A 22,239-nucleotide genomic window follows, 5' to 3' on the forward strand; every position below is an offset into this window, starting at 1 on the left:
TCCTAAATCAATTCAAGGATTTGAAGGAAACTACAGATAGAAATAAACTAAATGTGAATATAGATCTAAATATTAAGAAAACAATGTGTGAACAAAAAGGAGAATTAGATTTTAAAATGAACATAACTTATGAGGATCAACAATACAATATATTGGAGATTAAAATATACTAGAGCACACAATGGCATATTTGAAAAAACTGAAGAAAGAATCAATGAACTAGAAGGCAAGACCATCAAAATAATACAGTTGTAGAATGTGAAGTGACTCAAGTGGTTGGGCACCTGCCACCCACATGTGAGGTCCTGGGTTCAGTTCCTGGTGCCTCCTAAATAAACAACAACAGCAACAAACAACAAGCAAAACAAATGAAAAAACTCACCTCAGGGAAGCTGATGTGACTCAGTTGAGTGCCAGCGTCCCACACACAAGGTCCCAGGTTCATCCCCAGCCCCCAATACCTTAAAAAAAATCCACAGTTGTAAAACCATTAGGGAAAATAATTAAAAAGTAAGCAGAGACTAAGGACCCATGGGACAGCATGAAGGGATTCCACAGGAGTCACAAACGGAGATTGGAAAGGGGGCAGAAACACTATTTGAGGAAACAATGGCCCCAAATTTCCCAACCATTATAAAAGATAAATATACATGTCCAAGAAATGTACCATACTGCAAACAGGATAAACCCTAAGAGATTTACTGCAAGACACAAGACACATACTAATAGCAATGACAAATGACAAAGGTAAAGTGAGAATTCTGAAAGCAGCAAAAGAAAAGTGATTTGTCACATACAAGGGATCCTCAGTAAGACTACGTGCCAATTTGTCATTAGACCCATGAGACAAGAAAGCAGTTGTATGACATATTTAAGGTATTGAAAGAGAAAAACAAATTCTTTATCCAGCAAAACTGTCCTTCAAAAATGAGGGAGAGATTAAGACATTCACAGATCAACAAAATCTGAAAGCATTCATCAACAAAAGAACTGCCCTATACAAGATATTAAAGAGAATTCTTCAGGTTGGAAGGAAAGGACAGGAAAGAGTGGCTTGGAACAGTATGAAGCAATGAAGTTCTTCAGTGGTGGCAATTATACGGGTAAATGCAAAACCCAATAGTATTGTATCTTTCACATATTTATTTCCTATAAGAGTTATAATACAGTTGAATAAGAATAATATTTCCTTGCAATAGATATGCAAAATAGAAAAAAATAATGTGTGACAAAAGAAACGTAAGAAAGGCAGGAGTAGGTTGCTAAGTAGACTTAGCTTGTTTAAGACAAACATCAGGGTAACCACAAAGTGTTTTAAAAATATACAGATGGAAATGAGAAAAGGATCAATCAGGTACACCACAAAAGATATATACACAAAATGAAAAAAAGCATTAGAGGCTTTCAATGACAGAATGGAACTGGCAGAAGAAATAATTAGTGAACTCAAAGATAAAAAAATTTAAATAATTAAAGGAAGGAATGAAAAAAAAGAACAAAATTTAAGAGAACTGTGGGACACCATCAAACATACCCAATATACACATGATGGGATTCTCAGAAGCAAGAGAGAAAAGGATTAAAGGAATATTAGAAGTAATAATGGCAGAATATGTCCCAAATATAATGAAAGACCTGAATATACACATTCAAGAATCCCAACAAACCCCAAAAAGGACAGCTGTAAAAGAACCATGCCCAGAAACATATTGATCAAACTATCAACTGTCAAACACGAGGAAAAATTCATGAAAGCTTCAAGAGGAAAGTAATGTGTTACATACAAAGGAGTACCAATAAGATTAAATGCTGATTTCTAATCAGAAACGATGGTAGTAGTGGTATGAAATATTTAAAATGCTGAAAGAAAACAATTGCCAACCAAGAATTTTATATCAGTGAGACTGTCTTTCAAAATGAAGGAGAATTTTAAGAGATTCACAGATAAACAAAAGCTGAATAGTTCATCACCTCTAGATCTACCCTACAAGCAATGCTAAAGGGATATCTTCAGACTAAAAGGAAAATACACTGGACAGTGTATCAACATGACATAAGGAATAAAAGATCTCTGTTAAAGTAATCATATGGATAATTATAAATGTTAGTAGCATTATATTATATATTTTTGCCATGCAAATCCCTTTATTACTTCTCACAGATTCCAAAGTGCAAATGCATAAAAAGTACAAAAACTCTGCAATTTTGGACATATTGTGTATAAAAATACAATTTGTAACAAGTCCAATAAAAAGTTGGGTAATGGAGGTACAGGAACAGCATTTGTGCATGCTATCGAAGTTAAGTTGGTAACAAATCAAATGTGATGATTATATGTTTAGGATATTAAATTTAAGCCCCAGGATAAGCAATGGAAAACACCTGAAAAGAATATGTTCAGAAGAAAATGAGAAGGAACTCAAAATGGTAGACTACAAAAAATCAAATGAATATGAAATTAGGTACTAATGGAAGGATTGAGGATCAAAAATAGATGAAATAGCAAAATGGCAGAAGGAAGTCCTGAATTATCAGTAGTTACATTATATATAAATGGATTAAACTCTTTAGCCAAGAGGTATAGATTGGCAGAATAGATTGTTTTTAAAAAGCATGACCCAACTATGCTGTTTAAAAGATACTCAACTTAAATGCAAATATACAAGTAGGTTGATAGTGAAAGGATGGAAACCATACTATGCAAACACTAAACAGAGTTGAGTAACTATACAAATACTAGATAAAACAGACTTTAAGTAAAAAATTGTTCAAGGGAAAATGAAGGTCACAATATAGTGTAAAGGTTCTATTCAACAAGACATAGTAATTATCAATATGTATATATTTAATGGCACAGCCTAAAATATATTTTGCAAATATTGACAGTTGGAGCAAAAAATTAATAATAAGAGTCTTCTACACACCATTTCAATAACAGATAGAACATCTAGACAGGTGAACAATAAAGAAATGATACTATAAATCAACTAGACTTAAAAAAAATAAAGAACACTTCACCAAATAGCAGTAGAATACACAATCTTCTCTGGTACACAAAAGTCATTCTCCAGGATATATCATATGTTAGGTCACAAAACAAGTCTCAATAGATATAATGATATTGAAATCATACAATGTATCTTCACCAACTACAATGGAATGAAGTTAGAAATCTGTAACAAAGGGAGAAATGGAAAATTCACATATATGTGGAAATTAAACAATATACTTTTAGACAACCAATTAGTCAAAGAATAATCTCAAGGGAAATTAATAAATACCCTTAGGTGAAGTACACTAAACACAAAGCAAGCAAAGGAAGAAAATTAAGATTAAAGTGCACACAAATGATATACAGATTAAATAAAATACAGAGAATCAACAAAACTGAAAGTTGCTCCTTTGAAAAGAGCAATAAAAGTGACAAACCTTTAGCTAACAAACAGAAAAAAAAGAACATGCAAATTACTAAAATAAAATATGAAAGAAAGGACATTACTACCAACCCCACAGAAATAATTATTATGAACAAATGTATGCCAAAACTTAGATAACATAGATGAAATGGACAAATATCCTAGAAACATACAAACTGCCACCATTGACACAAAAAGAAATAGAAGATATCAACACACCAATAACAAATAAAGAAGTTGAATCAGTAAACAAAATCTCCCAATAATAAAAAATAATCTCTCAACCAAAAAAAAAAGGAGAAATTTCCTAGAAACATACAAACTGCCACCATTGACACAAAAAGAAATAGAAGATCTCAACACACCAATAAGAAATAAAGAGGTTGAATCAGTAAACAAAATCTCCCAATAATAAAAAAAAAACATCTCTCAACCAAAAAAAAAAGGAGATGTACCAAACATTCCAGGAAGAATTAACACCATCGATACCATTCCTTTCAAATAATTGAAGAGCAGGGACTTTTCCTAACTTATTCAATGAAGCCAACATTCCTCTAATACTAAAGCCTGTAAAGATACAACAAGAAAAGAAAACTACATACCAAGATCTCTTATATATATAGGGGCAAATAATCTCAAGAAAATACTAGCAAACTGAATCCAACAGCTCATTACAAGAATTATATGTCATGAACAAAGGGGACTTATCCCAGATATGTAAGGGTGGTTCAACATAAGAAAACCAATTAATGCATTATGCACATTAATAGAATGGACAAAAACACATGATCATCTTAATTGATACAAAAAAGCATTTGACAAAATTCAGTACCCATTCTTGGTAAAAGCACTTAGAAATCTGTGAACAGAAGGAAATATCCTTAACATGATAAAAGGCATATATAAAAAACCCACTGTTCTTGGGCAATATTGCCAGAGAAATTGGGGGGAGGGTGGGGCAACATACGAACATAGGAGATTGTCAGGTATTTGGTTGAGAGTATAATGCTGAAAAAACCTTTTCAAAAGTATCATTAGGAAGGTAGGGTTTAAGATTGCTTAAAGGGGATAATCTGATGCAGGACAGGCTCTTAGGGAGTATGTGAATGCTCATTTTGCATAGGGTTATATAATTGGATAGAGAACCATATAATGAGAGTGAAGGTATACCCACATCCTGGGAGGACTGATGTTCTCAAATAGAGGAAATTGTATCCCTCAAGAGAAATGGTGGCTCCCAGTGCATTAGGGCAGTTGAGCATGTCAAGCCCTCAACACTATTGCAAGTATCTCTGAACATGGCCCTTCAAGCAATGAAGATTGACCGTCACTGTGGGCCCTAAGGGGAGGAGGAAAGAGGTATTGAATAGATGGAACCAATGTAACTGTGTGGGCAATAGAAGTGTTCCACAAGATCATGCAAGGATGGATATAAGCCATGTTAAATTACACCAAAAATATATAGGGACTGATAGGCTAAAATGTAAATCATAATGTAAAACATAAGATAACCAAAAATTTAGAAAATTGTATAGTCTAAAATATAAACCACAATGTAAACACAAATGTTAACTTGTTTGAAAGCTATTGTCTCAATATCTGTACATCAGTTTCAGGAAATATAGTATGAATATGTAAAAAGATTATTGCTGTGGAAGGGAAAAGAGTTTTATGTTGAATATGTGAGAGTACTGTATATTGTATATATCAATTACTGTGATCTAAAACTTTTGTGAAGATAAGCTTAATAATTACGGGGGGGAAAAAAGGATGTAGACACTGAGGAAAAGGAAGTAATTGTCTTGCCAATTTGCATACAGGGCAACACTTATTGCAGTGATGGAAGGCAAAGTATTAAAAACAAAGCTTTTGCATTTAAAAATTTTTTGATACCCCAATTTATTTTTACCTTAATTTTTCTATATTAATATGTATTCTATATCTAACCTTTAAACTCATCACTGTATTCCATTTTACTATTAATGGAACGTGGCAATATATTGAGTTTCACTTTTGAAGAAGTTTTGGATCACAGAGAGGTTCAACAATGGCAGGGGAGGAATGCTGGTGTGGGATGTTATTGACAGGGGACACATGGTTGGCAGGGAGTTCTACAGGGCATATAGCCAGGGTACATAAAAATGTTTGGGTATTTTCATAGTGGTTACAATTAAAAACAACTGAGGTAGTGCGGAGTTCCTAGCCAGGGGAGCTCTATCACAATCCCTGAAGGAACAGCAACAATCCCCCAAGTGCAACAGCAAAGACCAAAAAAGAAGGAAGTTCCAACAATGAGCCCTTGATACTAATGACTATGCTTGTGAGCCTGTGCACCTGAAATAAGAACAAAGCCTAGAGCTGCAGGGTGCCTAAGAGTTACCTCCTGAGAGCCTCCATGTTGCGCAAATGTGGCCAGTCTCGAGGCAAACTCAACATGTAAATGTGTTACCTTCCCCCTAGTGTGGGACATGACTCCTGGGGATGAGCCTCCCTGGTGCCAAGGGATTACTACCACGTACCAGCTGATGATGTAACTAGAAAATGACCTTGAATAAAAGGATCAACTCGGACCAGCAGAATATCTCAATCTACATATAATACCAGGAGTTAAAAATGCTTTTTGACCTGAATCAAAGGGGGAAATGGAAAGGACAAATGAGTTTATATGGCTGTGAGTCTCCAAAAAGAGCTGGGAGGTTATCAGAGAGGTTGCCCTTATGCACACCTCAGCAGAGTCCCAGAGACAGATAAAGTAGATACAACCCCAGGTATTGGTTCTTCTGAGGGCTACAGAGACCCACAGGTTCTATGGTCATGGCAGATGGAGTTCAATGCTATCTCAGTTGGCCCTACTTTGGAGTTTGTGTTTCTGGTGATGGAGCTGGACTCAGATGTGATCTTTGTCCACAAGTCCTTCCTGTTACTTTTACCAGAACTGTAGTTATTGCTGGGGTTTAATGTATACCCAGGGGACCTGAATCTCTTGACTGGCCATGTGATAGCCAGTCCCTGAGCCTCAACAGACTTGCAACTCCTACACTCTGGTTTATTGGGCTTACCCCACTCAGGTAACATGGAGATGAGGAAGGTCAACCACCACACCAGGGAGCCAAGAATGTCTACAATTGCAAGCAGGAGAATTGCATCCAGCATCCATGTGGAATCTAAGCCCCATCTTGATATAGATTTGGAGTGAACACAACCATTCTAAGGTCCACAGGATGGAGGAATAGAGAAAGGATTAGAGTGGACTTACTGATATTCTATTACTGAACTATTGTGATTAGTAATCGAAGTAAATGAGGCATTGGTGTGGAGAAAGTGGCCATGGTGGCTGCTGGGGGTAGGGAGTGGGAGGAAGAGATGAGATGTGGGGGCATTTTTGGGACTTAGAGTTGTCCTGGGTGGTGCTGCCGGGACACTTACCAGACATTGTATGTCCTTCCATGGCCCACTGGGTGGACTGTGAGAGAGTGTGGGCTATGATGTGGACCATTGGCCATGAGGTGCAGCAGTGCTCAGAGATGTATTCACCAAATGCAATGAATGTCTTCTGATGATAGAGGAGATTCTTTTTATGGGTGGAGGACTGCGGTGAGGGTGTTGGGGGATATATAGGGACCTCATATTTTTTTAATGTAACATTAAAAAAATAAATAAAGAAAAAAAAACCCCACTGTTAACGTCATACTCCATGGAGAAAGACTGAGAGTTTTCCCTCTAAGATCAGGAAAAGACAGCTAACTGTCTTCTCTGTTCTTCAACATTGTATTGGAAGTTCTAGCCAAAGCAATTAGGAAGAAAAATAAAGAGCATCAAAATTGGAAACAAAACAGTAAAACTATCTCAATTTATAAGTGACATGATCCTATATATAGAAAATGTTGTTAAAATCCTCAAAAAAGTTACTAGAACTAATAAACTGATCAGCACATAGTGGGGTATAAGATCAACATGTAAAAATCAGTAAAGTTTCTATATACCAGTAATAAACAATCTAAAGAAGATAAGAAAAATCCATCTCCAAAATCAATTAAAATAACTAAATATCTAGGAATAAATTTAACCAAAGCTACAAAGGACTTTTACATGGAAAAAATGCAAAACTTTTCTGAAAGAAATTAAAATCTAAATAAATGGGCACATATTCCCTGTTTATGGATTGTGAGATTAAATATTAAGATATCAGTTTTACCCAAAGCAATTAACAGATTCATCACTATATCAAATTCTCACAGGCTTCTTTGCAGAAATAGAAAACCAAGCATTAATTCATATGGATGTATACTATTTTAAAAAACAAAATATTACTAGTGCTAGAGAGGATGCAGTGAAATAGGAAAACTCATTCATTGCTGGTGGCAATGTAAAATGGTGCAGCCTCTGTAGAAGACAGTTTGGTAGTTCCTCAGAAAGTTAAATATAGAATTATGATATGTATCAGCAATTCCATTTCCAAGTATATACCCAAAAGAATTGAATGCAAGGATTGAACAGATATTTGCACACTGATGTCCACAGCAGCGTTAATCATAAATATCAAAAGATGGAAGCAACCCAAGTGTCCATCAACAAATGAATGCATAAGCAAAGTATGGTATGTGTGTACAATGGAATATTATTCAGACATAAAAATAAATTAAATTCTGATACTGATACATATGCTATAAGAATGAATTTTGAAGACATCCTTTTGAGTGAAATAATCAGTCACAAAAGGATAAATAGTATAAGATCTCACTTATATGATCTAATTAGAATATGCAAATTCATAGATTTAGCAATCAGAATACAGATTTCCAATGCAGATGTGGGGGTGGGAATGAGTAGTTAATGTTTAATTGGTACAGTGTTTTTGTTTGGGGTAACAAAACTTTTGGTAAGTGATGGTGGTGATGATCCCTTGGCAATGTAATTAACACCACTGAATTGTATACAACTGTATAGAATTGCATGTATACATGTATACATGAAAGTGGATAATATGAGAAACTTTATATTGTATATATATATATTCCCACAATAAACATTTTAAAACCACCCCTTTCCCCCAAAATCACATATTGTATGTTTCCCTTTATATAATGTTATTGAAAGACAAAAAATAGATATGGAGAACAGATTAGTGGTTGCCAGGGGTTGCTGGTTATCTTGATGTTGTGGTGCTTATATGAATCAATGCATGTGATAAAATAACAGAGAATGATGCTCCAAACAGAATGAACTAAAAATAATGTGGAATGCTATCTTCTAACCTAATGATCTAAGACTTTTAAATAATCTCCTTATTTACAAACTGTTCAAAAAGGCCAGGATGACTGTACAGTACAACTGAGTTTAGAGTACTCTGAAATAAGCAACTAACCTAACACCTGGAGCTCCCAGATGGCCTCCTGGTAATAAGTCTGGGAACTGAACCAGCACCCATAGAGGCCAGCATCCGAGGGAATGATGTTCTTCAGCCTCAGGGAGACATGTCCATTCACAATGGAGTCCTTCAGAAGTTCAGTTCTCCCTTGATAGGTTGGCACCTGCATATCATCCAAGTCTTTCCCATTCCTGTAGAGGTGGACTACGGTAGAGAACTGATTCCTGAAGAACCGTACTTCCATGGCCTCTGCACTTGTCCCAGGAGAAAGGAAGCAAGAGAATACTGTGTCCTCCCCCACCAAGGCCTGAACAGGCTTGTTTGGCCCAATCACCTGCCACTGGCCTGTGGGAGGAAACAGAACAGATAAATAAACAAACAGCGTATCAGTTTGTCCTACTCGGGCTGAAGTGGGCTGGTGATGTGTAGGGTTGGAATGTCCATAATGATCTCCATTCAAAAAACAGTGACTTGCATCTCTCCCCTTACATCTGAAAAGGTAATTCCACCTCTGTTATGCTGTTTGATCCTCACAAAAAAATCACATGAAATGAGTATTGTTTTACTTCCATTTTCAAGATGAGAAAATCATGTCTCCTAGAGATTAAGTTATCCAGAGGCAAAAGAGATATGTCCCAAATGCAGACCTTCTGACTAATACGAAGTCTATACCCACATTTTCTTCCCTTTGAAATTTCTGCTTCACTAAACACTTATGACAGGTCATTTTCCATCTTCATTAAAAACCAATATGACCCATTTGAAATACCCAGAAATCATGTGGCCTTGAAGAAAAGTTGCTGTAATGCTTATTTTACTTATTCAAAGAACACCAGAATCTCAGAAATCCCAAAAGGATATTGTTTAACTTTACCAGCACAGACAGGACTTCCACATCTGCCCATTCCAATGATAGAAGTTTCCTCATTAGTCTGAAACAAGATCTTTTTCACTATGGTTTCCCCTATTGGTCTTTCTGACTCTTCCTTAATGTTAATAAACTTAACTCACTGTGATGGCTAGTTTTTTGTATCACCTTGCTAGGTATAGTACCCAGTTATATAACCAAACATTAATTTAGGTGTTGCAGTGAAGGTATTTGGTAGATGTGGTTAACATCTACAATCAATTGACTTTAAGTAAACAATATAACCCTCAATAATGTGCATGAGCCTCATCCAATCATTTGAAAAGCTTTAATAGGAAAAAACTCAGGTTTCCTAGAGAAGAAATTCTGTCTCAACTCTGCAGCATCACATCCAGTCAACAATGAGGTTGTAGTGTAAAGTGCTCCAGAGTTCTGCTCCCCCAGAATCTTTGAACAACTAGCAACTAGCAAAAATTGGCAAAACCTGGCAGAGCTCTGGAAAATAGTTGCAGTATCTGGGTGAGAAGTGGATCAGAAAACACAATATAATACTGGTAGGAGAAGCTTGTGATGCCATCTCTGATTCATTCCACCTCATCTCCCATGCACAATGTGGAGCCAGCTTGTGCTCTCACAGTGGCACTCAGATCCTGTTCTGGAGAAATTGAAGTAGACCCTATGTGTATGCTTGGGTGCCTGTGTGTTTATACCAAGCTATTGGGTGGTAGCTTGAAGGAGAGAAACAGGGTATTCTGCTCTGGATCCCCTTCCTACAACTTGCCTTTCAGGCAGAAGCAGCTTGTAGAGAGCAAAAGCAGTATAAAAAACAATCATATCAAAGGTGTCGTGGACACTGCATTGAAGACAAACAATAAAGCACCAGAAAAGGGGGAAAGTCTATCCCATAGGAAGTACAGGGATGTTCAGATACCTGTAAATGGTGAAATTCCTAAACCATAAGCACATGCCCAGGATAGGATGCATGCTCAGAAAAGACAGAGAGGACCCACATTTTTTGTTTTGGCCTGAACTTCTCAATAGTTGGACTAAAATCTGAAGTAGAGCACCAGCCAACACAGAGGTAATCTGCAGACTGTGAAAGGTGGTTTTTGCTTTAATTTGTTTGTTGTTAGCAATTGATACTCAAGGAAATCTCTGCCATAGCACTATCTGGATAAAAACCTAAGGAATAGTTGACTAGGGACTAAATTCCAGAGTTAACACAGTAAAATATTAAAACATATAATGTGCATTAAAAGATGAGAAAGAAATAGGAAATGATAGCTTATGCAAAGGAACAAAATAAAACTTCTTAAAATGACTTTCAGGAAGATGGCATTGAAGTAAGTAGACAAGGCACAACTCTCTCACAAAAGCAATGGAGAAAGGACAAAAAGCTATCCAAGGAAGCTTCTTTGGGGATCTGCATACCAGGAGAGTGCTGTGCATTATCCAGGAGGGAGAGGAGCAGAGAGACATAAAGGCAAATGAAAATCATGAGTTACTCACTCCTGTGGCTGGGAATGGCATATACCCAACCCTCAAGATGAATACCTCAGTAAAACCCTTCACTCAGAGTAGGAACAAAATCCTGCCTGAGTGAGCTGTTTCGGGAACCCACAAAGCAGGAGGCTGCTGGACATCAATCTGGAGAGAATGCAACAAGATGAGTTATAGCTCAAGGTAAAATTGCGGGTTTCTGCCCCTCCCCCAGGGCAAGAAGCCATGGCTTTCCCCGATCCTCACTGGCCGGAGGAGAAAAATTCCAAGTGGGAGGGTTCTGGTGAGGGGTGGAGAGGGGTCCTATTAGTACAGGCTCAAGTGTCTGGACCCCCATTTTTGAGCTTTGAGGAGCATACCAGTTGGATTGAGGAGAAACCAGGAAGAGGGGAGAGGCAAAACTGTGGAGGCAGCCTGATTTACCTAACCCCTGTAGGTTATGTCTGGGAGAAGGTGGAGCCAGGCAATTAACTAATCTTTGCAACACAGGGAGGGGCACAGCAGGAAGTACTTGGGAGGATTCCAAGAGCATATTTAGGGTTCCTGGCAAGGCATGGATGCTCTCTCTTAAAGACAGTTAGAGTCATTATTTTCCATGGTGAGGTGGTTCACTAGGGTCCCCTTTGAATTTCAGAGGGGAGCTCTCACACAACCTTCCTGCTGCCCTGGGAGAGAGGGAAGTGAGAAAAGGAGGAAGGGGGAAAGGCAGATTCCTAATCAGTTTATTCAATGGCAAAGAGCCTATCCTGGCCCTGGAAAGGGACTTTTTTTGAGGAGCAGGTTGACTCTGAAGGAGGGTTTGGCTCAGTGGAGGAGTTTCAGCCTTGCATGTGCAAGATCTCTGGTTCAGTTCACAGCTCATCTTCAAGTAGTGACCAACTGAGATATTAGCTGATACTCTGAGACAGGGATAACATAGATAATATACTTGTATTAGATTCCCTTGGGTCTCTTATTTTCCCTAAATAAGAGCATAAGATGGAAGTCTTTTCTTTTTATTCATTGGTTGACTCCTTGCCTTAGGGCCTTCCACCCTTTTTTCTTTCTTTCCTTTTTATTTTTCCTTTTTTCAAGTTATTGGCTTGGCTTGTTTATTGTTTGCCGTGCTTCATCATCCTCAGCCTCCTCTTTCCTATATGTATTGATTTTGGCTGCCAACATTATCTCTTTTCCTTCCTACATCTTTCTACATTTCACCTTCTGTCATTGCTCTTACATTCCCTCTCTTTGTTTAGCCCAGAATTTTTCTGACTTTTTATTTCTAATACTTCTAATCTGTTTTCTATCTTTTATTAATTCTTTATCTTATTGTCCTTTCTTTTCTCTTTCCCTCTCTCCTGATCATGCTAGCCTTTTAATTCATACTGTATTCTTCTCCAGATTCACTTTCCCATTTCACTATACATACTCCACTTTCTTACTCCTATCAATATACATGGCTTACATGAGTTTAATATTTATTTATCCTAGGTTTTTTAAGGTTTTTCTGCTAACATTTACTACCAATATTGTTATTATACTTTTCTTTTCTTACTTCTTTTGCTTCCCCTGTCCCTAATCTTTTTCCTTCAAGGTAACTTAAACAACAACAAGGTAATAGAATAAAAAGAACAAAGTGTCAAGGGGAAAATTTAACACACACACACACAAACAACACTTTAAAAAAACTTGAAACTAGAAGGAGAAGCAAATCAACTGAATGAATCTACCAAAATAAAATGATGACCAGACACCAACAAAGAAGTACAAACCAAATCAATAATCATGGCTCAATTCAATGAACAAATTAAAAGCCAGAAGAGTAGAACATTGAGCAACTTATCAATGCTCTCCAGTCAAATACCACAGATGAACTTAATGAAGTGAAGGAAGAGATCAAGGAATTAAGACAACACTTGAAGAGCACATTGAAGAAAGTGTAAACATACTAAAAAAGATAATGGATATGATAGTGATGAATGACACCATTCAAGAGATCAAAAATACACTCTTAGCAAATAACAGCAGATTTGAGGAAACAGAGGAAAGAATTAGTGATGTGGAAGACAATATATCTGAAATCAAACAGATTGTAGAATTGATAGATAAAAAGATAGAAAAAATTCAGCAGGGCCTTAAGGATTTGAATAGCAACACAAAGCACACAAACTACACATTATAGACAAACCCAGAAGGAGAAGATAAGGGAAAGGGGACAGAAGGGGTGTTGGAGGAAATAATGACTGAAAACTTCCCAAACCTATTGAAGGAGATGGAAGTACATGTCCAGGAGGCACAACACACCCTAAACAGTATGAATACCAAAGGCCTACCCCAAGACAAATACTTGTCAAAATATCCAATGCTCAAGTCAAAGAGAAACTAGTGAAGCCAGCAAGAGAAAGAGAACCATCACATACAAGAGAAACTCAATAAGATTAAGTACTGATTTCTCACTTGAAACTATGGAGGCAAGAAGACAGTGGTATGACAAAGGGTAATAAAAGAAAAAAAATTCCAGACAAGACTACTGTATCTGGCATTCAAAAATGACAGAGAGTTCAAGATATTCACAGATAAAAAGAGACTGAGAGTATGCCAAAAGAAACCTGTCTTTCAAGAAATATGAAAGGTAATTCTGCAGGATGAAAGAAAAAAACAGGAGAGACAAGGTTGGAGGAGAGTGTAAGAGCAACCAAAAAGACAAAAAAGAGAAAAAAAAGAACATATGACATATAAATATCCAAAGAAAATATGGCCAATGTAAGTAATTCCTTGAGAGTAATTACACTGAGTGTTAATGGATTAAACTCACCTGTCAAAAGACACAGTTGGCAGAATGGATAAGGAAATATGACACATCTATATACTGTCAACAAGAAACCCTTAGACCCAGGGATTCAAGGAGGTTGAAAGTGAATGGCAGGAAAACAATCTTACAAGCAAACATTAGCCAATAAAGGGTAGGAGTAGCTACACTAATATGGGACAAAATAGACTTTAAATGTAAAACTATTTGAGAGACAGAGATTTACACTAATATTAGTAAAAGGGGTAATCTTTCAAGAAGAAAGAACAATCATTAACATTTATGCACGTAATCAGGGTGTCTCAAAATACATGAGGCAAACTCTGGAAAATATAAGTGGAGGAATAGATGCCTTCACAATTATAGTGGGGGACTTTAATACATCATTATCACCATTAGACAGAACATCTCAACCAAGAATCAATAAAGAAACAAAGACTTTGAATAATATGTTAGAGTACTTGGACCTAATAGATATATATAGAACACTATACTCAAATATAGCAGGATATACATTCTTCTCAAGTGCACATGGATCATTCTCCAAGATAGACCACATGCTAGACCATAGAGACATTCTAATGAATTCAGAAAGGTAGAAATCATACAAAATAATTTCTGTGACCACAGTGGAATTAAGCTGGAAATCTGCAAGGGCCAGAGACCCAGATTTGGCAACAAGATATGGAAGTTAAGCAACACATTCTTAGAAAAACAGTGGGTCAAGGAGGAAATCTCAAAAGTTATCAGTAACTACCTTGAAACTAATGAAAATGACAACAAAACATATCAAAACTTATGGGATGCAGCAAAAGCTGTACTGAGAGGGAAATTCATAGCCATAAATTCATACATGAAAAAAGAAGCACTAAAATTAAAGATGTAACTTCACACTTGGAGGAATTAGTAAAAAAACAATAAACTAACCCTATAGGAAGAAGAAAGAAAGAAAGAACAAAGATCAGAACAGAACTAAATAAAATAGAAAATAAGAAAGCACTAGGAAATATAAACAAAACCAAGAGCTGGTTCTTTGAGAAGATCAATAAAAGTGACAAACCCTTAGCTAGACAACAAAGAAAAAATAAAGATGCTGTAACAGTTTGATATTATTAATGAATTCCAAAAAGAAATATTGGACTATGTTTGTAAACTGATCTTTTCTTCTGGGCATATTAGATTATATTGGATTCATAGATTTACTTGATTAAGTAATTATGTAAACATCTTGTGCCAGTAGGGCATTGAGTCCCCAACTTTGGTGGGTGGGTTCTCACAGATAAAAGGCATGGCAAAGGACAGGGTTAGGGGTTTTTAATGTTGGAGTTTGATGCCAAAGCCTTATGCTGGAACCCCAAGAAAAGAGGAACACTGAACCCAGAGAGAAGCAAGACCCTGAGAGGGGGGAACCCAGGAAGCCTGAACCCTCACAGACATCAGCAGACATCTTACCCCAACACATAAAAATAGACTTTGGTGAGAGAAGTAACTTATGCTTTATGGCTTGGTATCTGTAAGCTCCTACCCCAAATAAATACTCTCTATAAAAACCAACCAATTTTTGGTATTTTGCATCAGCACCCCTTTGGCTGACTAATACAGATGCAAATACACAAAATAAGAAATGAGAAAGGGAATATCACTACTCACTCCACAGAAAGAAAGACTATTATAAGAGGAGACTTTGAAAAAGTATATGCCAAAACAAGGACAATTTAGAGAATGTGGGCAAATTCCTAGAAACACATAAGCAGCCTACATTAACAAAAGAAGAAATTGATGATCTCAACAAACCAATCACAAGTATTGAGATAGAAAGAGTCATTAAAAATCTCCCAACCAAGAGGAGCCCTGAGCCAAATGGAGTAAAAAATGAACTCTACCAAGTATTCTGGAGAGAACTAACACCAATCTTGCTTGAACTCTTCCAAAAAATTGAAGTAGAAGGAACATTGCCTACCTCATTCTACGATGCCAACATTACCCTAATACCAAAACCAAACAAAGACATCACAAGAACGGAAATTTACAGACCAGTCTCTCTAATGAATCTGGGATGATAAAATCCTCAACAAAATACTTGCTAATCATATTCAACAACACATCAAACGAATTATACACCATGACCAAGGGGGTTTCATCCCTGGTATGCAAGGATGGTTCAACATAAGAAAATCAATCAATGTAATACACTGCACAAACAGATTGAAAGAAAAAAATCACATGATCATATCTATAGATGCAGAAAAAGCATTTGACAAAATGCAGCACACCTTCCTGATAAAAAACGCTGCAAGAGATAGGAATAGAGGGAAACTTCCTGAACATGATAAAGGGTATATATGAAAAATCCACACCTAACATCATTTAAACTGGTGAAATCCTAAAATCCTTCCCCCTAAGGTCAGGAATAAGACAACAATGCCCACTATCACTGCTCATATTTAACATTGTGTTAGAAGTACTTGCTCAAGCCCTGAGGTAAGAAACAGATATAAAAAAACATCCAAATTGGAATGGAAGAACTTAAAGTTTCACTATTTGCAGATGACATGATCCCATACATAGAAAACACTGAGAATTCTACAACAAAGCTTCTAGATCTTATAAATGAGTTAAGTCACAGGTTATAGATCAATGCACAAAAATCAGTAGCATTTCTGTACACCAATAATGAGCAATCTGAGAAGGAAATAAAAAATACCCATTTACAATAGTAAATTAAAAAATCAAATACCTAGGAATAAATTTAGCTAAAGATATAAAAGATTTATACACAGAAAACTACACAACACTGTTAAAGGAAATCAAAGAAGACTTAAATAAATGGAAGAATATTCCTTGTTCATGGATAGGGAGACTAAATATCATTAACTGAAGCTGTTCTACAGATTTAATGCAATCCCAATAAAAATCAACACAGCATTTTTTACTGAACTGGAAAAAATAACTATGAAATTTATTTGGAAGGGAAAGGGGCTCCAAATAGTCAAAGATATATTGAAAAAGAAAAATGAAATAAGAGGAATCGCACTGCCTGACTTTAAACATACTACAAAGCTATACTGGTCAAAACAGCATGGTATGGAACAAGGATAGACACACTGATCAATGGAACCAAATTGAGAGTTATGATATAGATCAACACATGTACAGTCTTTTGTTATTCAACAAGGCCACAAAGCCCATTCACCTGGGAGAGAATGGCCTCATCAACAAATGGTGCTTGGAGAAATGGATATCCATATGCAAGAGAATGAGAGAGGATTACCATCTCACAACTTATACAAAAATGAACTCACGATTAATCAAATATCTAAATATAAGAGCCAAGACCATAAAGACCTTTGAAGACATTGTAAGGAAGCATCCACAGGACCTTGTAATAGGAAATGGCTTCATGAACTTCACACCCAAAGAATGAGCAGCAAAAGAACAAATAAATAAACGGGACCCCCTCAAAATTAAAGCCTTTTGCACCTCAAAGAAGTTTATCAGGAAGGTGAAAAGACAGCCTACTAAATAGGAGAAAATATTTGGTAATCATATGTCTTATAGGAACCTAAGATTCGACATATATAAAGAAATCCTGTATCTTGAAAATAAAAAGACAAACAATCCATTCAAAAATGGGCAAGAGATTTGAAAAGACAGTTCTTCAAAAGAAATACAAATGGCTAAAAAGCACATGAAAAGATGCTCAGCATCCCTAGCTGTTAGAGAAATGCAAATCAAAACCACAATGACATACCATCTTACACCAATTAAACTAGTGACTATTTTAAAAAAAAACAGATGACTAGAAATGTTGGAAAGGATGCAGAGGAATGGGAACACTCATCCAGTGCTGGAGGGAATGTAGCAGGATCCAGCCATTGTGGAGGGCAGTTTGTCGGTTCCTCAAAAAACTAGCTAGAGATTTGCCATAGGACCCACCAATTCCACTGCTAGGTATATACCCAGTAGAACTGAAAACAAGAACACGGACTAATAAAGGCACACCAATGTTCATAGCTACATTATTCACTATTGCTAAAAGTTGGAATCAACCCAAATGCCCATCAACGGATGAATGGATAAACAAAATATGGTATACACATACAATGAGATATTACTCAGCTGTGAGAAGATATATAGTGCTAACACATAGGGTAATATGGATGAATCTTGAGGACCTTATGTTTTTGAGTGATCCTGAAGGACAAATACTACATGACCTCTCTGATATGAATTAAGCAAATCAATTTGTCTCAGAGAGCCAGAGACTGGATGATATGCTTACAGGAAATGGGGGATAGGGGGGGAAGAGGACGGTTGTGATCTGATGCCTACCCAGATGAAATCTATGATAAAGTGGAGGTAAGTAATTGTATAGTGTAAGGATAAGATGAGGGCATAGGGATACTATTGGATGGGGCTTTGCAGGCTTGTGGGGGGCTAGGGTTTAGAGAAGGGGTCAGATGGTCCTTGGAATGGGGGGAGATTGAGGGAGAGGGGGTAAATATGGGAGATTTTCAGGTACATGGTTAAAACTATAATGTTGAGAAAACTCTTTAGAAAACATAATAAGGAAGGGTTACTGGTTTAAGGTGTTTGATGGAGGGCGTCTGGCACAGGGTGCACTTGGGCAGGCTTCTAGGGAGTGTTTGAGTGCTCATCTTCACATATTGTTTTTATCAGTTGGTGGAGATACATCCAATGGGTGGGAAAGTGTTGTATCCCCTTTCTGAGGAGACCTGATGTTCTCAACCAGAGGAGAGGGTGTCTCTTGAGAGCATGTGTGATTCCCAATGGAGAAGGACAGACTAGAGTGTCAAGCCCTCAGAATTGTATGTATCTATGAATCTTGTCCTTCAAGCAGTGAAACTTGGTTGTCACTGTGGGGCCTGAGGGGATGGGAAGAGAGGAATATAATATATGGAAGAGGGGGTAAATTGGGGGCAATGGAATTTTCCACAAGAGTGTGCAATGATGGATGTAAGCCTTTAAATATCACCAAAAATTTATAAAAGTGTATAGCCTAAATTGTACACCATAATGTAGACCATAGTGTACCCAAAATTTTAGAAAAGTGTCCCATCTAAAATATAAACCATAATATAAACCATGGAACCAAGGTTAGTAGCTATGTTTCAATATTTGTACATCAACTGTAGCAAATATAACATCCACATGAAAAAGATCATTCCTGGAGAAGGGGGCGAAGTGTTTAATGTTGGCTATATGAGAGTCCCCTATATTGTATATATGATTTTACTATGATCTAAAATTTCTTAGAAGATAAAATTAAAAATTAAAACAAAAAGAAGTATGTAGACACTGACAAAGGAATGGAAGAGATTGCTTTGCCACTGTACATGCAGTGTACAATGATGTACACTGTACTATTACTGTAATTAAAGTCAAAACATCAAAAACAAAGTTTTATGACATTTTTCATTTTTAATTCCCCAATTTATTTTTTAACTTATTTTATTTTTTCTAAATTATTATGTACTTGATTTCTTATCTTTAAACCTGTCACTGCTCTTTCATTTTTCTACTAATTGTATTTGGCAATATATTAGGCTTCATTTTTAAAGAATTTTTAGATCACAGAGGGGTTCATCTATGGCAGGGGAGGAGCACTGATGTGGGGTGTCATTGATGGGTGATACATGGGTGGGACGGTATTCTCCAGGGCATGCATATAGGGTATATAACTGTTTGGATGTTTGTTGGGTATTGTCATAGTGGATAGAGTTACACATGAAAACTGAGGGAGTGCTGAGTTCCCATCCTGGGGAGCACTGTTGCATTCCCCAATGGAACAACAACAACACCCCAGTGCAAGGGCAAAGACCAATGAAGAAGGATGGTCCAATGATGGGCCCTTGATATTGATGACTATGCTTATGAGCCTTTGTGTTCAAAATTTCAACTAGGCCTAAAGCTTCAGGGTGCCTAAGAGTTACCTCCTGAGAGCATCTGTGTTGCTCAAATGTGGCCACTCTGTAAGCCAAACTCAACATGTAAATGCATTATCTTCCCCCCAATATGGGGCATGACTCCTGGGGATGAGCCTCCCTGGCACTGAGGGATTACTACCATCACCAGCTGGTGATGCAACTAGAAAAAGACCTTGAATAAAAGGGGGAAATGGTAAAGACAAATGAGTTTGTATGGGGAAGAGACTCCAAAATGTGTTATGATGTCATCAGAGGAGTCTTGCTTACACACATCCCAGCAGGATCCCTGAGATGGTCTAAGTAGATACAATCCCAGGTACTGGTGCTCCTGAGGGCTATAGAGACACCCAGGTCCTACAGTCATGACAGATAGCTCTGGCATTAATTGACTTGTCAGTGGGCCCTACTTTAGAATTTTTGCTCCTGATTGTGATGGAGTTGGACTCAGATTTGACCTCTCTACACATGCCTCTTCTGCCACTTTTTCTGAACCTTTGATTGGTGCTGGGGTTTGTGTATGCTCAGGATACCTGAATTCTGGAATGTTCATGTGCCAGCTGGGCCCTGAGCCTCAGCAGAGTTGCAACACCTACTCTCTGGGTCATTGTATTTACCCAGGTCAGCTGATGGGGAGGTGAGAATGGTCAACCATCACACCAGGGAACCGAGAATCTAAGTGCCCTCTTGATTTAGAGGTGGAGTGTACAACAACAGTATGGCTGAATATAATATGGATTGGAGTGGGCTTGCTGGTATTCTACTATAGAACTGTTGTGATTCTAGCATTGGAAGAAATTGTATCATTGATGTGGAGACTGTGCCTATGGGATTTACTGAGGACAGGGAGAGGGAGGAAGAGGTGTGATATGGGGCATTTTTTTTTTCAAATCCTACTCAATTTATTCATTTTTTAAAAAGATATTACATTAAAACAAATATGATGTCCTCATTCACCCCCACCCCACCACTCCCCCCCCCCCAATAACACTCTCCCCCGTCATCATGTCACATCCATTGTGTCTGGTGAGTACCTCTCCGGGCATTGCTGCACCCCATGTCCCATGTTCCACACCATAGCCCACACTCTCCCACATTCCATCCAGTGGGCCATGGGAGGACATACAATTTCCGGCAATTGTCCCTGGGGCACCACCCAGGACAACTCCAATTCCCAAGAATGCCTCCACATCTCTTCTCTTCCTCTCATTCCCCGCACCCAGCAGCCACCATGGCCACTTTTTCCACATCAATGCCACATTTTCTCAAATATTAACCACAGTAGTTTGTGAATAGAATATGATTAAGTCCACTCTAATCCTTACTGTATTCCTCCTTCCTGTGGGCCTTGGCTTGGTTGTGTCCATTCCACATCTATGTCAAGAGGGGGTTTAGATTCCACATGGATATTGGATGCAATCCTCCTGCTTTCAGTTGTAGGCACTCTAGGCTCCATGGTGTGGTGGTTGACATTCTTCAACTCCATGTTAGCTGAGTGGAGTAAGTCCAATAAAGCAGAGGGTAGGAGCTGTAGTCTGTTGAGGTCAGGGCCTGGCTATCATATTGTCAGTCCAGAGATTCAAATCCCCTAGATATATCTTAAGCCCCAGCACCAACTACAATTCCAGTAAAGTAGCATGAAAGGCTTGTGAAAAGAGATTTCATCTGAGTTCAGCTCCATCATGCAGAAACACCAGCTCCAAAGAAGGGCCAACTGACATGGCAGTGAAATCCATCTGCCATGACCATAGAACCTGTGGGTCTCTTTAGCCCTCAAAGGGACCAATACCTGGGATTGTACCTACTTTATCTGTCTCTGGGACTCTGCTCAGGTGTGCATAAGGGCAATCCTTCTGACAACCTCCAGACTCTTTTTTCGAGACTCATAGCCATATAAACTCATTTGTCCTTTCCATTTCCCCCTTAATTTAGGTCAAACAGCATTTTTAGCTCCTGTTATTATATGTAGACAGGGATATTCTGCTGGTCCGTGATGAACCTTTAATTCAAGGTCATTTTCTAGTTGCATCATCAGCTGGTACTTGGTAATGATCCCTCGGTGCCAGGGAGGCTCATGCCCGGGAGTCATGTCCCAGTTGGGGGGAAGGCATTGCATTTACATGCTGAGTTTGGCTTCTAGACTGGCCACATTTGAGTAACATGGAGGCTGTCAGGAGGGAACTCCTAGGCACAGTGCTGCTCTAGGCCTTGTTCTTATTTCAGGCATATAGGCTCACAAGCATAGTCATTAGTATCAGGGGCTCACTGTTGGACCCTCATTACTTCCTGATCCTTACCGTTGCACCTGGGGGACTGCTGCTGCTCCCCTAGGGACCATGACAGAGCCCCCTCTG

General features: G+C 37.8%; 1 protein-coding gene across 1 annotated transcript in view; it reads right to left on the reverse strand.

Moving 5' to 3' along the window:
* The window catches only part of LOC101434596 (butyrophilin-like protein 3), a 103,061-nt gene that overhangs the window by 15,546 nt on the left and 65,276 nt on the right, over positions 1-22,239 (reverse strand). The window contains exons 3-4 of the mRNA XM_071218734.1: positions 10,434-10,505; positions 8,782-9,275 (exon numbers count right to left, since the gene is read on the reverse strand). Of these exons, the coding sequence (XP_071074835.1) occupies positions 8,782-9,275; positions 10,434-10,505 (566 nt within the window). The remainder of the gene's footprint in view (positions 1-8,781; positions 9,276-10,433; positions 10,506-22,239) is intronic.

This window comes from Dasypus novemcinctus, chromosome 2 (assembly GCF_030445035.2).
Source record: "Dasypus novemcinctus isolate mDasNov1 chromosome 2, mDasNov1.1.hap2, whole genome shotgun sequence".
Classification (NCBI taxonomy): Eukaryota; Metazoa; Chordata; class Mammalia; order Cingulata; family Dasypodidae; genus Dasypus; species Dasypus novemcinctus.